At 42.0% G+C, this 16,770-nt stretch overlaps 1 protein-coding gene across 15 annotated transcripts in view; it reads left to right on the top strand.

Moving 5' to 3' along the window:
• The window catches only part of TENM4 (teneurin transmembrane protein 4), a 1,646,934-nt gene that overhangs the window by 1,470,378 nt on the left and 159,786 nt on the right, over positions 1-16,770 (top strand). For all 15 annotated transcript variants that reach the window (XM_068654787.1, XM_068655360.1, XM_068655430.1 and 12 more), the window contains 2 exons: positions 269-483; positions 5,317-5,527. In XM_068654787.1, coding sequence (XP_068510888.1) covers positions 269-483; positions 5,317-5,527 — 426 coding nt within the window. The remainder of the gene's footprint in view (positions 1-268; positions 484-5,316; positions 5,528-16,770) is intronic.

Raw genomic sequence — 16,770 nt, 5'->3', positions numbered from 1 at the left:
AGCTCTAATGTTATGCTTTGAACAAAGGGTCATTTTTCTCCAGGTTGCTCTTCCCATATTCCTGTTTTCAAACAAAACAGTTACTGAAGCCAAGAATAACCCTGCCAGTTTTCCTCTCATATCGTAAGGATTGGCCACACAAAGCACTCCGAAGACCTCGGGACACTAATAGTCTGTTTCTCAAGATCAGTGTCAGAGATACCAGTACTGTTGGATTACTTCTAGGATCTAAGGCTAATCCGAGATTTTTGTTCCTGTGTTTTGGCAGGAAAGCCCAGTAGTTTCTTTCCAGACGACAGTTTTATAGACTCTGGAGAAATCGATGTTGGCAGACGAGCCACACAGAAGATCCCTCCTGGTATCTTTTGGAGATCTCAGGTGTTCATCGACCACCCAGTGCATCTGAAATTCAATGTGTCCTTAGGAAAGGCCGCTCTGGTTGGCATCTATGGCAGAAAAGGCCTTCCACCATCACATACACAGGTAATGGGACCACGTTTCAATGAAGCAACGCTTGTCTTATAACTTTTGTTCTCATGGCTGTTTTTATTTCAGCTGTTTCTCTCAGGAATCTGCTGCGTGCTTGCAAGACGTTAAAGGTGATAAATCCAGAGAAAGATAAACAAGTGAGAGTTACCAGATTGTCACACGCATTAACCCCATGGGCTGTAGGCTCAGGCAAAGCAGGCGGTTGCCTAAGGCAGCAAGCTGCTAGGGGGCAGAAAGGGTTGTGTGAGGGGATCTGCACAGCACCATAAACCACCACCCTCTCCATCCAGCGCCCCTTGCAACAGCAGCCTCACCAAAACTACATCAAAAATATTTTTTTCATCCTCCTTCCCCCATCTTTCATGCCATGCGCCCCTCTTTCAGCCTCTCCCCTCCCATGGTAAGAGCTGCACGACCCCAGTTTCTCACCCTCATGCGAGCACGATTCACTTTTGCCTGCTGTGCTGAAATGCCTTGGGCCAACTCTTCACATTATGCATGTTGGCTGTCAGATTAGGGTGAGGTTGGTCAGGGCACAGTAACTGGTGTATAACCAAGCAAAATCAGGTCCTTACAGAAAGCCACTCTTACTTCAGCAGGAATCAAGATATGGTTATTAATCTGTAGGGCTAAAATGAAAGCAGTTGCTTTCCTTAACACACCTGGGGAAAAGCTGCGTTGAGGAGTCACTTTCTGGGGAAAGCTCCAAATAACCATCCCCTTACATAAGGATTTTGTACATTAGTTTCTCTACTTTCCATCTCAGTTCGTAAGCTGCTCTTAGCCAGATTGATTAATGCATTAGGGCGTAACTCTGTTTGGCAGTGCAAAACATCTTGCTCCCACTTGCATCAGCAAGTTAGCAAAGTATTACCAGGTTTCTGTTAATGTTCTAACTTACCCTTCTCCTCCATTGCTAACAGAAAAGTCCAGCAACCAACACAGCAATTTAAGATTTATAGAAATACGCTGTCTTTATTTTCTTTCTAAGCAAACAAATATGTTTATGACAACCTTTCTGGGTAATATGGTATTTTCCACATATTAACACACCTGCAACTTATTTATGTCAAAGAGGTGTCATAAATCTACGCTTTCTCTGCCTGCCTTTCTGCAGAATTAAAATATTTCAGTAGGATCAGCAGGTCATAAATTCAGTGACACAATAGTGCTGTTATTACCCATTTTTAATCAGTCTCTCTTTAAGGGGAGATTGAGACATTTAGAATTTAAACCTCCTGTTTTATTAAAATAATAAGGTCATGCTCACAACAATAATACTAACTGTAGATCAGAAGTCTGTATTACTTTGGCTTTCCTTGTTTGTAATGATTATTAATATCCATTATGAAACAGAACTTATTACATGAATAGTTTCAATTGTTTAAAGAACAATTATGAAATTTAACACATAAATCTCAAGTAAAGTCTGTTGAATTTAAAGCAAAATGCTTAAATGGAGCAGGGCACTTCACCCAGCCATAGTAAATGTGTTAATTACTAATGTTTTAAGCAATTAAGAAGCCCACACTGACTTCTTTACTGCTACATTAAATGTGGGATGTGGCACATGTTTGTCAATATTACATGCTGGAGGAGGCAATGCACTTGTACCAGGACCTTGTAAGTGCTGCTTGTAAGTGTGTATAGCCACAAATCAAGAGCTGCCACGTATGTAAAAAATCTGCATCTGGACCAAAACATTACCAAAAATTACCAGAGGGACATTTTAATCCAAAAAATTAGAGTAGTAGAAACAGAACCCCAATCCCACCATTATGAAGAAATAACAATGAATCTGCAGATACTGGAACAATATTGATATATTACTACCTAATACTTAATTCAGTTTTGAAATGATCCCTTTTCCTAATATTTTTCAAACCTGCTGTCAATTAAAACAGTGTTTTCCTTTTATATCTTTTTATATGAAGTTTAATCCTTAGCACTTCATCTCACCATAATTTATTAGCCTTAGGAGTTATTAAAGAGGTAACCTGCTTTTTGTGTTAACATTGTATCTCATAGTTAAAACATATTACACAAATCTCATTTTTTTTCTTGCATGATCTAGAGTATCTGCTGCACCCTGTAAATCTACCCAGTGAGTTTTATATTTCCAAATTTTATAATGAATTTCACAAACAAGACTTTGGCAGAGCGCAGGCTTACAGCAGTGATAATCTCCTCCTTGGAAAGGTTGATTTTTTTCCCAGCCTGTCTGGTTGATGGCAGTAATAAAATTTGAGCTGACAATCATATTTTCTTCTGTAGTGGACAATTAGATATTTCTTCTGGTTAGATAATCAATTTTCTGTAGCATGTACCTATGGACAAACTATTCTCTTTCAGGATCTTTGAGATGATACCTGATATTGGTAAAATCCTAAAACTTATAATTTTCCCAGCTAAAACAACAAACTATTCCAGACTGTCTTTGGGAAACTTTGTCTGTGATCACCTATCTACTACTGAAGGTTGCCAGCAACCATGGATATTAATAATCAGAAGAGAGTGAAAACTTCAGATTTCTGTACTGTTAAAAATAGAGCTTGTAGAAGCCAAAAATAATTTACTGGTAACAAAAGGCACTTCTAATTCTTCTCAACAAATTATAATAAAGGTTAAACAATTTTCTTATGGTCTATTAAATTTAATCTTCCCATATCAAATCATTTTTAAACTCTTTAACCTAGGCCAAATTTTTTACATACTAAATTTTAGGGATTGACCATCACAGCTTTGGGAGGCATTTTTTTGTTTATACAATTTGAATTTATTAAAGAGGTATTCTGTCTACAATTTTCTTGCTTGCATTAATTCTAATTGTGTATTAAAAATCTATAAATTTATTCAAATGTAATAAAACAATGCATTTACGGATTGAATCATATTTACAGTTAGTAACCTAGTAACTTTGCGAAGGCACCAACACCTATCTTGCAAATATTTATAAAAATAAACTTTTACATTTGGCAGGAAGCCCCAGGTAAGCATAACCTGGATTGGGCTGTAACAACAGCAGCTCGCTGTAGCTAGATGCCTTGATATTGTTTTCATCCCACTAAGTTTTAAGCATCTAAACCTAATATGTAGCAAGCAATAAATGCCCTCAGGGCATCCTCAGAATGGCTGCAAATGTCTGGCTCACACAGTGCTGTTCAGAACAACCTCACGCTTCTGTCCTCTGAAACTTAAAACCACTAGAGTGTCTTATTTTTCTAAAACAAATATGCTTTTTCAATTACATACCTGTAGGCTTTATATTTTGTATTTACATCACATTATCTCAAAACAACAACTCTGCTTCTGTCTTCGTAGACAGCCAAAGGAATGCCCTTCGAAGGCGTCCTGGCTTTTGCTTTCTCAGATGACACTGCAGCATCATATCTGAATGATCTACATGCTAAAATAAGAAAAATGAATAAAGCAAATTCAAAACAGAGTTCAAATAAATAATTAAAATGCAATCATGAGGAATACTCTAGGGACAAACTTAGTCATTTTGAGTACAAGGTAGGCCATATATAGTTTATTTCTAAATAAATAAATAAATTTGGAAATAAATATTTCTTTTTTACTTAGCAATAGCTGCAAGAGGAGAGGAAATGTCAACAACTCCATATTTTGGTGGACTTTGAAGAGCATACCAGCCAACGTAATAATTTAACAGAAGCACTCACATTTTGATATGGTAAAGTCAAAAGGGATAAGGAGCCCAAATTTGTTGCAACCATTTAGAGCAGCAACTTTTGCTGGTACAAAGATAAGTGGTGGTGTTTTTCCCTCTTTTCCTCACTCCTACCAAAACCAACAAGCTTATTTGACTGACTGGGTGAGAGAGGGAAACCCAAGGAAAGTCAGAGCACAAAGAAGCACGGCTGTGCCCCAGCTGTTTCGTTCTGCTCACAAAATGTTCTGTTCACCTGAACACAAGATAAGAGTCGGGTTAGATAAGGCTCACTTCACATCTGTGATGTCTGCTAGACTTGTATCTGACTTGTCCCATTAATATATTATCAGACAAAATACAATTATTGCAGAAAGTCGGTGGAGTTATTTAAACAGGGAACAAAAGGTAGTTGTAATGCTAATAGCAAAATCAAAGCAATTGTTCACCTAAAGTCACCCAGGGGAAAAAAAGTTCTTTTGAAGAATATTTCTAGAAGCCAGCTCGTAAATGGGCCTTTTATACATTAGCTTATCTGTTTTCCATCTTCTATGATCCTTTAACCACTTCTGCTATTGCTTTAAGAAAAACCCTTACTGGCTAAGGAAAAGACTTCTGCAACACCTACACCAGAATTTACTTACAAATACCACTTATCTTTCTCTTGATGATCATAAACAATTCTGGCAAACGGTCTATCCAGTTAGGATAGTTAATTTTTTTTTCTGCCTATTTTCCTTGTTAGCCAAGACACAAAGAAAATAACAAAAAAGCTTCTGAGTAGCATCTCTTTATCATTACACTCACAGTGCAATTTAGCCACGTTCCCTGGACCTCAGCTTTCCCTGCCTATGTCTCTAGAGAAAGCATGTCGGTAAGGTCAGCGTGCCCCAAATCCCTTTCTAAATAAAGATGGTTTCTTGGCCCATGTAATTACAGAGAACTATATTCATATACTTGCTATTTCCAAAATAGTTACTTGCATGTTTTCCAGGAACATACTTGAGTTGGATAGACACCAACAGAGAAAACCTGTTTATGAAAAATCTATGTATGTACATTTCTAATACTCAAAGCAAAATATGTCTGTCTCCTCCATAAAACAAACCTTCCTCAGCCCGAAATTCACCCAGCCATCACTCTTTTTTATTTTTCAGTTTGACTTTGTCGAGCTCCTTGATGGAAGACGCCTGCTAACACAGGAGGCGAGAAGCCTAGAAGGACCTCAGCGGCAGCACAGAGCCTTTGTGCCCTTGTCCAGCCATGAGACGGGGTTTATCCAGTATTTGGATTCAGGAATATGGCATTTAGCCTTCTACAATGATGGCAAGGAGTCGGAAGTGGTTTCTTTTCTTACGACTGCTATTGGTAAGGATTTCCTGTTTTATTCCTCAGCTGGCTGCCTTGAGGCCAGGTATTAATGCGCATACTCAAATTGCACGGTACCTTTGTGTGGCTGGGGAGAGAAGGCTTGTAGAGGATGTGTTTAGCAACAGGCTGAATGCTGTTAGGCCCTAACTACCCCGTAAGTATTTTGTATGCCTTTTAAATAACTATATCCAGAAGGAGATTCTACCTAGTGCCAAAGTTGGATTACAGGCTTGAAATTCCCTGCTTCATTTTGCCTTTGATCTCATTTTTATTTAGTTTCTTTTTTTTCCCTTCCTGGAGCAGAGGTATAGGAATGATTGAAGAGCACAGAGCAACACCGTGCAACAGTTTTGTGTGACAGTCCTGCCTTTGAGCACTGTCAAAATTACTGCAGCAGGAGTTCAGGCAGAGCGCTGGGGTTAAAACCACCAAAGAGCACTGCGAGGCTTAGTAGTAGGAACCACGATAACAGGCATCCCTATTTCTCCTTGCTAACAGAAAGAAGCTGTGATTTCTTAAGAAGTACAAATTAACAGGTTTCTCAGTTTCTCTGGCAGTAAAGTGCCCTGCCAGTTCAGCACGCAGGCACTGATTAGTTGCTGTCCAAGGAGGAAAGGATGCTGCCTGCGGACTGCTTGACAGCCCGGCACACTGGGCATTCTTACTTCCCTCTGTAAATACCAGAATCTCTTTCTGACTCAATAATGTTTAATTTTAAATTTACTGACCCGCAGAACCTTTTCATATCCCCAGATTCGTTTGGTTGTAATTTAAAGATCGCTCCATAAAACTAGCACTCAGCTTTCTGCTCGCCACCATGATTGCTTAATGGAATTTTTTTTTTCTTTGCTGAAAAAAGCAGACTCGGTCCAAAGCTGCCGTTAATCCCTCTCCCAGAAGAGGCATTGGTGTTGAGTCTCAGCTGTCTGCAATAGTTACCTAAGAGCTATGGGCTGTGATTTGTCTTGGCAGGTTAATTAAAAGTTTAGGTCTTACTAAAGCAGTCATTAAGATCCCAATATTCACTTTTAGTGCGAAAGTTTGTCCAATGCAGAAGTGGAAACACTGCTGTAATACTCTGTGTTAAATTTAAAACCTGGGACTTGACGTGTTCGATGCTGTTCACAGTTAAGCAACACCAGAAACAGTTGCACGTTAGCTTATGAAACTGAAGCCTGGCTCTGTAGAATGCAGATCTCCTTTCATTTAGTTTGCTGTTGCAGTGATGGGATTTTAGCTTTTCCTTACACTGACCACCTTCTGCCCAGAACAGCCTCCAGATATCCTTCTGTGCGTGACTTTATTTTCCTGCTCTAGGAATTCCTCCGTTTTAAAACTTGCTCGTGTTTTCGAAGTGATGCTAAATGAGGTTCTAGCCAGACTTTTCTCCCTGCCTCATTGCACTAACATAGAAAAAAAAAAAGGGTAAAACATTCAGAACCTGTCTTTGAGCCATGTGGGTGAGGAGCGTGTCAGCTTGTCTTTAAGGCAATATTTTCTTGTTTACCCTCTGCTGTACCTTTGTGGCCACGTGAGAAGCAGAACAGGCCATGATACATTCCCTGTTGACCTCGAATCATTCTGTCATCAGTACAAGGAAGTTTTCTTTTGCTGTACAGAAAAATAGAGCTTTGCCCCATGCCTGGGAGCCACTTTGCCCACTGGCAGCTGTGCACAAAGCTTTAGTGTACAAGAGAAGCTGGTTAGGTACAACCCCCTCATTCTGCAATAGGTTAAAAATTTACTTAAGATTAAGATGTGGCTTCCTGACTTGAATTTGGCCAGATAAATGCAGCATTTTTAAAAGTACTATAAATTGCAATATCCTTACTGGGTAAGTACCTTTCTCCTTAGTCTAGGTTTCAAGAGCTTGTTTAAAGAAAATCAGGGCAGGTGTTCTGTGTAAATGCATTGCGTTGCTTCAGAGCCTTTCTGGTGTATTCATGAGGTCTGGCAAGGCAGGGTTGCTACATTTCAAGTCTACCCATACTGAAGTACTGTGGTGTTACAATTTTTGCTGGTGCCAGGGTAAAGAGGATGTAGCTGACACGGTGTTTATGACGCAGGGCGTAAAATGGCAGCGCCAACCAAATAAATCAAGTCACACACAACGCGAGCCCTTAGATCTGTGTGGGGTGAGGAAGCTGCATCAGAGACAAGTTGCCATTTTATGTGATTTGTGTGGCGGGAGCACGCAGAAAAATCTCCCTTTATTATTGCACAGACACGGCGCTTACAGTGAGAGGGTGTTTGGAAAGTGTAGCAGGGATGCAGGGAGAAGTAGGACCCGATGATGTGAGCAGAGAAGCAGCAGCCTGGAACTCCTGGATTCTGATTGATGTGCAAATCCTGACCCAGCCCAAGCTCATGCTTCAGCTGCTCCCCGTGTACAACCGGCGAGAGTGACATTTCCCCAGAGATGCTGCGAGGGTGATAGAACTGCTGGGAAAATGCATTAAGCATTAATTAATAATCACAGGTAATGGTAGAAAGTGCAAAACTGATAATGGTGATCATGATGATGAGTGCAGAAGGCCAAACCGTTCAGTCTTTCCTCCCTTGGGCATAAGGACTCACCTGAGTCAAGGGCTGTAGCTTTTACGACAGCACGAAAATGTTGAATGGTAAGGATGCTGATTTTCCAAGTTTATTTGCTATGTTCCAATAAACCAAACCTTTCTGAGCTAATAAAATCATCGCAGGCTCCGTATGACAATATCAAGTGAAATGACTGTGCAGTGCTTGTCTGGAATGATTCGGCCTTCCATTATTTTAGTGAAAACTGGAGAAAAATTGAAAGAAAAAAAAACGCATCTCTATTCCCCATCTGATAGCACATTTAATTCCATAAATTGTGAGGCTGTCCATCATACTGTTTTGGAATTCGGCATAGCTGTAAGTAAATCCACTCGGGAACATTAGCACTGATTTTAAGGGCAGGAGATGACAGTTCAGCCTGTTTTCTAAAAGGACGCAGAACCATCATCGCTACAGAGTTAGGTGGTGTCAAAATCTGTGCCTGTTCCATGTCGTCGCACGTGAACCCGGGGAGAATACAGAATCGTAATGGCTGTCAGAGCTTATACTTCCACGTAATACAGGCAATTCAGGCGGAGGGAAATAAGGTTATTCTAGAAAAGTTTTCAGCTTTTAATAACATTTTTATATCCCATTCCTCTGAATTACAATGCAAGGCGTTATAAAGGAACAGACAATCAAAGTCTCTCAATAATAAATTAACCTTTTTTGGAAATGACATTGGCAGCACTTTCTGAAATTTCTAATAGAAACACTTCTCTGAAAAGCGCTCTGTGGGTTCACCTCTGCCTGGTAGAGGTGATTTATTCAGAGTAATCTGGCATAAGTGGAGCAAAATAATAGGCTGAGGAATCACCTGGAATCAGCACATCTGAGACAGAGACGTTGGCCAAAATCTGCTCAGGAGAAGTGAGAAACATCTAAGAGCCTGAAAGCATCTACAGAGTGGGAGGGAGAAAGTCTCCCAGCACCTGTTAGTGCTGAGCTCAGGCAAGCCGGGCTGTGCAGGGCCACTGAGAAATCAAAAGAAAAGCAAAATCAGCTGTCTGGGAGAAGAGAGCATCTCTGTTTACCATCGTGTCACCCACCAAGCAGCAGGAAACACGTGTATGACACCTGTGAGAGGCTGCAAGGTTTTATCTCGCTTTTATCTTCTGCAAGAGACAGTGCTTGAGTTTAGGAACAGATCCACCGTTCCTCCTGCCCTCTCTGCTATCCGTAAAGAAAACTGCTGTAAGTACTTCCCTCCACCAACATACCAGCAAGCTGACAGTGATATTTATACGGGGCTGCCAGCACATACAGCACTTCACAGTATACATCACAAGGCGAGCTCCCTTCCTGCAAGAGCCTAAAATATAACAACCCCCTAGGACAGCAGTTCACACACAAGAAGGATGGCAGGAGAGGAGCACTTCACAGCAGGACTGAGCTTAGGGAGGAGGGAAAAAAGGGCAGGGCACAGAGGCAAGCGTGGGACTGGGACCTCTCCCGAGTGTGAGAGGTGACAAGAGTGGCTCTTCTTCAGCTCTGAGCAAAAAGTGCCCTAGTGTTTAGCTTGTTCTTAACAGAGGGAGAGGGAAAAGTCTGAGCAAATAAGGTTTGCTTCACTTACACTGACTGCCTATGTGTATGGTAACTTAAACTTCCAACTTCCAATTCAGTGGGGATGCCCAAGTGTGATCCACTTCACTCTCAAAGCCATTCACGTTATTTACACTCGCTTTGCTAATGTCTGAGAAAGTCTAAATTGGTTTCATGTAAATATTGAGGAGTCAGGAGACTGTGAAGACTGGTGTGGGCTGTGATCTGCTCTGACTTCTGCTTTCCTCTAGCTCCCCAATGCCTGAGTTACTTGCTTTAAACCCCCATGGGTACAGTTAGATCCTCAGGGCTCTGAATGAGGAAAAGTGGATTTCATGTCCCAGCTACTCTTTCCTGAGCTTGTCCTTCAAGCATATCCAGCAAAAGAGTTGGCACATGCCAAAAGTGTCGCAAGTACTTGAGCTGAATCAGGACCTTTAACTGTTAATGGGACTCCAGCTGCTCCATGGAAGTGCTCAGTTACTACAGGTGGTGTTCTCCTCTACTGCATGAATGGGGTCACCTTACTCCATCCCCTGTTTCACAGAGGCACTTCTGAGCATTTCCACCTTGTGGTAATCCTCTAGAGCTATTTAATAGCCTGTCCTGTCCCAAACTCAAAACTCCTTCTGTTTGCACAGAAAAAGAAAATAATACATATATACAAGAACCACAGCAGGGAAAAAAATCACTTCACTTTTAATGTTTCTAATCTCTCTCCTGCAAAATAACAACAGAGCTTTGCATGCAAAGTAACAACAGGGCTTTGCACGCTCTGCAAATAGTTTTTTGCCTTTGGCTCTCTGTGTCCCATTACTTGACAGACATTCAGATGGCTCTGTCCCACTGCTAAGCCCTCTCTTGACAGACGCTCAGATGGTCAGTGCTTTTTTTGATTACTCTCTCGTGACCACCAGCCCTTTTATTGATGCTTTCTTTCCTTGTGTTTGGCTTCAATTAGCTTTTACCCAGCTTCTCTGAGTAAGTGTAGGTCTCAGGTAGAAAATGGACACGCTCCCTCAGTTCAGCTAGGAGGCAATAAAGGTGTTTACGAGTCCCTGCCAGGCTCTGAGTGTCCTTAGTTTTCTTCCTCGTGAATTTGATCTCACGAATGATGTTAGGCTGACAGCTCTGCTTGGCTGAAACCTTCCATTAATTCACAAAACAGCTTCAGGTTATGCTGCAGCACTGCAAGGCACCTTCCACCTGGCCACGGGGCACAAGGTCCTTTGGGGAGAGGTGAGTTAGTCCATGCAGGAGGATGGAGAGAAGACAGGAGATCGCCTTCACCATCACAGTCAAACCCAGCCCAGCTTACTAAGCAGGGCTTTGCCCTGGGAGATGGCACTGGGGGAGCTCCCTCCGTCTGAGCTTTTTAGGAGCTGCAGGAATTCCCCCCTCCAAACAAGTGCAGCAGAGTGGTGGGTGAGATTTTCTTTCTTCCTTCAGGCCGATGTGCAAAATTAATCTGTAGAGAGCTTAATAAAAAGCAGCCAGAGCCTGAGCCCGGATCTGGGAACCGAAGGAGGGCTGTGGGGTGGTGAAACTTTTCACATCAGTTTGTAATCCCCGTGGCCAGAGGGTTTTGTTTGCAGTTCTCAGCTGAACACTGATGATGTTTTTAAATGGATAGTGATAAGACCCTCAAAACCTCAGCAGCTAGAAGGCAATGATAACTTTATCAGTGCCCCCTAAATCTTTTCACCTCTGTCTCCATCCCAGAAATTGATGAGCAGTCTCATTTCCAGATGAAGTGAGCCGAGAGGAGGAGGATGTCCTGGTATTGGAGTTTATCTCCCTGACTGCCTTTGCGTGTGACTGTCAGCAGATCAAGCATTTCTCCCAGATCCTAAATCCCCTTCAGTCAGTAATGTTTTTGCCTGATCCCATGGCACACAGTTCCCCAAATGTTACCTGCTGCTTTCTGCCTGCTTCTGCTGGAGCCGAAGCGCTTCCAAGAAACCTGAAGTCAGACCAATCATTTCAAATCTAGATGTTATTTGTGGTGACCTTTTTCTCCCTGCAAGTGTCTAAAACAATTCTTACATAATTACCCTGCTTCCCAAGTTATAATGGCAGGCAAAATTATTATTTCAGGATTTTTCTGCTGAAGACTTAAGGCATCTCTAATAAAAGAGAAATTAGGGACACATCTCAGAGATAATTAAATAATAAGAAGCCTGGAAAGGTCAGATAGTTGGCTGTGAAATCTTCTGCCACTGCTCTTTCCATATACAGCATATCTCTTCATTGATGTCCTTTAAGAAAAAGCTAGAAGTATAAAATTGCAGTGTGTAAAGCTAGCTTAGCTTTAAAATAAAGATAGAATAACTCATTTAATGGTACACTTGAGCTTTTTCTTGTTTCCTTCTTTTTAAAGAAGTGGTTTGTATCTGTACACTCCTCTTTCAATAGATCTAATGATTACAAGTGATAATTTGGGTGGGAAAATGGAAAGACAAGCATACATATATTTGCATTTATAGCATTGTACAAAGGACATTAAGCCACATTTGTAAAAATTGCTTGGATGCCAGTGTGTATTCATTTCAGTAGAAGTTAGATGTCTGAATAACTCTAATGATCCAGATTTGTTGTTTGTTTTTTTTTTTTTTTTTGATCATGCTTCAAAATAGTAGAGAAGCACAGGTGGATTTGTCTTTTTGGAAAGCTTTGCCTACGTCTGCACTTACATGGCCCGGTGGCCTTGAACTTGCCCATCAGCGTGCTGCTTGCAGGCAGGCAAGTTCTCTTGATCCAACAGAGCTTGTACAAAAGACTTATCGATTGGGGTAATTACTTCGGTTTTGGGGTCAAGAAAAGGCTTATTTAATACCGAAGGTAAAGCCTTCCTCTTTCCTTCTGTTATTTCTGTGCCTTTCTTTCAGTTCATTTCTTCAGAGCAGCACAATTCTGCCTTCATGGCACGACGTACGGCGCTATCGGAGGGTTTCTGGAGAAACGTGCAAAGCGTTGCATATGGTTTTTGTTTCTGCAGTTTTGTATATAGCTCTTTCCGTGCACCCCAGACTGCAGGCTAATGTAAGCACAGCTTGGTTTATCCCTGCCTTGGATTACCGAGCAGCTCCGCGCAGACTTTTCTTTCCGTGAACGCTCCCCTGCTACAGCACAGAAATGAGGCTGTGGGAGTTACACGTCCACTTTGGCCAACAAAAGGAGAACCCTTTCCGTGCTAGAACAACCGACCATTTTAAGCCTTACTTTTCCAAAGGCTGTATTTAATTGTATTTACATGCAGGCCTTTAATTGACCACATGAGAGAACAGAAGCCAAGGAGCTCGGCACCGCAGGAGTTACCAGCCCGGTCTCCCCTTCCACACGGGGCCCAGGGGGATGAGGAGGACACAGTCTGTGCAGTAACTCCTGGCATATGTTGACTTCTAAAATGATAACGGCTGTTCCCTGTATTAGACGTGCGACTGCTTGCCTTATCTAAGTGCTGCAACAGTCTGAGAAAGAGTTATATAAATTATGCTAAACTGATTTCTGGCTCGGAGGCTTGCTGGAGGCTCCGAGAAGGAACGTGATTTGACCAAGCTTGTGCAGCCAGTCGGCTAGAGACAGACGTGGAGCCAGGAGTTCTGCTTTTTCTCTGGCCTTGATCTCAGACCACGGAGAGCTCAATGCAAGGAGTCGAGGGCATCCCTGCGAGGAGGGGTAGGTCCAACATAAAGCCTGGGAGAGACTCAGGCCCTTCTGTAGCAGCAGCTGGAGACCAGGTGTCGTACTTTCGGGTATGTCCGCAGCACCAGACACCCACCTTTTTGCAGCGTATTGGAACCTCACATATCAGTCATTCCAGCTACTGCATCCCGATTTATCAGGCTGGAATTATTTGCTAAAGACTTCATGTTAAATGAAACTTTAAAGTCTTTAATGCACCCAAAATATTAACATCGCCACGGTCTCACGGCATTTGTTTGACCAAATGAGTTCACACTGGAGGTCCTCTTTGTGTGTATGCAGGAATGGATTGCCTCCTTTTCCCTAGAGTGCTCTAACTTACAACATTGCTTAAAATTAAACCGAAGGCCAGCTTTAGCCTTGCCCCAAGCTGCAAGAGCAGGAATCGTAATGTACTGAACGCAAAGTAACTCCCCCTTGCCAGCGCAGCTCCAGAAGTTGAACCCTGAAGGCTGAATAATTGTTGTTTCCTGTATTAGTTTGTAACAATTTATGAGAGTGGGAAGGAACAAAAAAATTCCTTGCAGTCCCTTGGGCAAACTGGGGATATGAGGGTTTCATTTACAGGAGTGAAATTCAGGTTTAAAAATACTCCAGCTGCAAAGAAGAAAAGCAACGCAGAAAAAGAGCATTCACGAGGTGTCTTTCGGGATCTCCCCAGCCTTGTAATACGTCGTGGTCCCTGAGGCTAAAGGGTTATCTTGCTTTTAAGGTGCATCTTAGAAGGAGGAGGAAGAAGGCTTCACTCCAAGGGCTGCTCTGTTTAGGATCATTCATTGAAAATTTTCCCAACTAACTTCTAAGCAGCGATCACATTTCAACGTAGAACAGAAGGATTTATTTTTTTTTTTCCTCCGGATAGTCAACGTATGATTCCTTAAGAACTGTATTTCATAGCCCCTTTCGGGCTTTTAGCATTGCTCACATTCTCAGGGAAGAAAAGTGTTCCCTGTATATCCCTATGAAGAGCAGAAATGCATTAGCAGGGTTTTCTAAAAGGTGCCTCCGTTCTGGTCCCAGCGAAGTGAAAGGAGATTTTACCATTAACTTAAATGGTAGTATACATAAAGCAGTGCCCTGGTGCTTTTGAAATCCCATTACACCTTATGCTTTCAACCATCTGATAGCTGTAGATTATAAGGCGTTTTGCACTGGAGAGATTTCTTAAAAAGGAAGCAGTAAGAGAAAGGAATGAGGCAGTGAGATAAAGCTCTCCCTCAAACATAAACCAAATTCAGACCAAATGTGTCACGGGCTTCTGGAACAAGTGGGCTTGTTCTCCTCGTTATTTACTCCCCAAACCGTTCCCATTTGGTCCCAGTTTCTGTGGCACAGAAGTTCAAAAACAGTGCACACAAAGCTGTTTTTGTAGTATTTCCAGCTGGGTTTGGAGTCGAATGTGCTTGAAGTAGTGAAAGAATGACTGATATTATTGTGGTGAGAGCCATTTGAGTACCTGGATAGAAATCTCGAGCCAGGCCTGGAAGCACAAGTGCAGACATCTCAAGGGAAATTGGGCTCACATGTACTGTGGAATTTGGCAAACTCAGCAGGTCTTGATGGTTTCGATAAGCACCCCAAGCTGATGCTGAAGGCCAAAATTTTTGTGCTTCGCCATCACCTTTTACAATGATCCAGACTCCGGAGCCGCTGCTGGAGCAGGTACATGCTGTCAGTACAGTGATGGGGTCATATATCTGCCATCAGAAATGGCTTTTTATTATTATTTTAAATTCTTATGGGTAAATAGCTGGGGCAGAATGACATGCAATTGGATGCTATGATCGTTGTACTTCACTCTGACTTTCCAGAGTCCGGAGTGACTTAAGGAGCTGTTCAGAAGAGCTCTCTGCCTGTTGCCCTCTTCCTAATTTAGCATCCTGCTACCTGCATGTCAAGGTTAGCATTCCACTGGGGTCCGAGAGCAAAACAGGGCTATATGCACGGATCCTTAATTAAAACAGACCTCCCAGCCTTCAGAAAAAGGAAAAAAAAATATCAAAATCTGGCACAACATCAAGTGGCATTAACAGTATCAGCATCACGCTAGGTGCCCTACAGAAGAGGAAACTGTGAAAGAGCACTCAGAAATAATGACTGAGTTTCCATGATGCTGTCAAGACTTTCGCATCCCTGGCTGCCAGGTGTGGATTACTTGAGCTAGAAATGTAAAAGCCTTAAAAAACACAAATGAAGCAGAAAAATCGAAATCTCAGCAGGTGAGGATGTACCGTAAGAAGGAATCAGGCCTTTCAAACTTCAGCCCAGAAAGGAAGAGGAGGAGCAAGAGCATGCCGGACCCAGCATTTTCCCATTTCCTTTGTTTCCAGAGACTTTTTATTTATTTATTTATTTTCTTTCTTTCTTTCTTTCTTTTTTTTTTTTTGACTCAAAATGTCAAGTCTGATGTTTCAGATATCTGAAGCCTGTTTTATCCCCTCTCACCTCCACGTCTCTCTCGGCATTGTTATCACAATTACAAGAGCAGGTGACAGTTCTCTAAGCTCAGAATCCTACTACCCTGCAGTGAAATTCAATTGAGTAGCATCATTTCTTTGAAAAATAAACAAGACTGCAAGCTCTGCAACTGGGAAGTAAATTAAATGCTGGCTTGTGTTCGCGGAGCTTCGGAATCTTCTTTGCCTTTCATGTTATACTGCCTGACTTCCTATTAAAAATTACTGCTAATACAGTCAGGGCAGTGACAGGGAGCATTTTTGTGCAGGAGACACATAGCAATGAGCTTGTAGGTGACAGCTTTATCCTGGACGAGCGCTAGATCTAAGAAAAACGGTATGTGGTGCGGCAGCACAAAATAAGGTGAAGTAATGTGGAGTCCCTTCACCCTCCCCTGACACGTAATTCATGTCAGGTGAGAGGGATGCTGTGCACTCCTGATGGCCCCTTCGCATCGATGAGGCTCACACAGGGGATTTCAAGGTTAGATATGTGCCTTGGAGTTTAATTACCTGCTGCCCTGCTCCACCTTCATTGCAACGCCTCTTCTGTAGCCAGGGGAAGATGACTAGGCAAAGAATAGGCAGTCAGGAACGAATTCGTCCTGTATGGCAGTAAATATATCTTTTTATTTGATACAGTGAACAATTCTCCTTCATGTATTTGTCCAGAAATTGTTTTTCTTCTTATTTACTTCCATTTTTAATTAATGCACCTGTGTGTGCAGAGGGTTGAAGTTTATAAGGAAAGCCTCTATTAAACCAGTCAGTGTACACAAAGTATCTCCTAGGTTTTGATAGATACAGCAATTGTCTTCAGGCTCAACAGCTTCATTTATCTTCTCAGCAGCGCAAATCAAAAGATTTTGAGGACACTTCTTGTGTAGAGGTGTAGACTACTAGCTGAAGAGGCCAAACAATGAGGATACCTAAATGTTACCAAAAAAAATAAAATTA

The sequence above is a fragment of the Anas acuta genome, chromosome 1 (assembly GCF_963932015.1).
Source record: "Anas acuta chromosome 1, bAnaAcu1.1, whole genome shotgun sequence".
In the NCBI taxonomy this organism is placed as follows: domain Eukaryota; kingdom Metazoa; phylum Chordata; class Aves; order Anseriformes; family Anatidae; genus Anas; species Anas acuta.
This window is presented reverse-complemented; position numbering and strand designations above follow the sequence as displayed.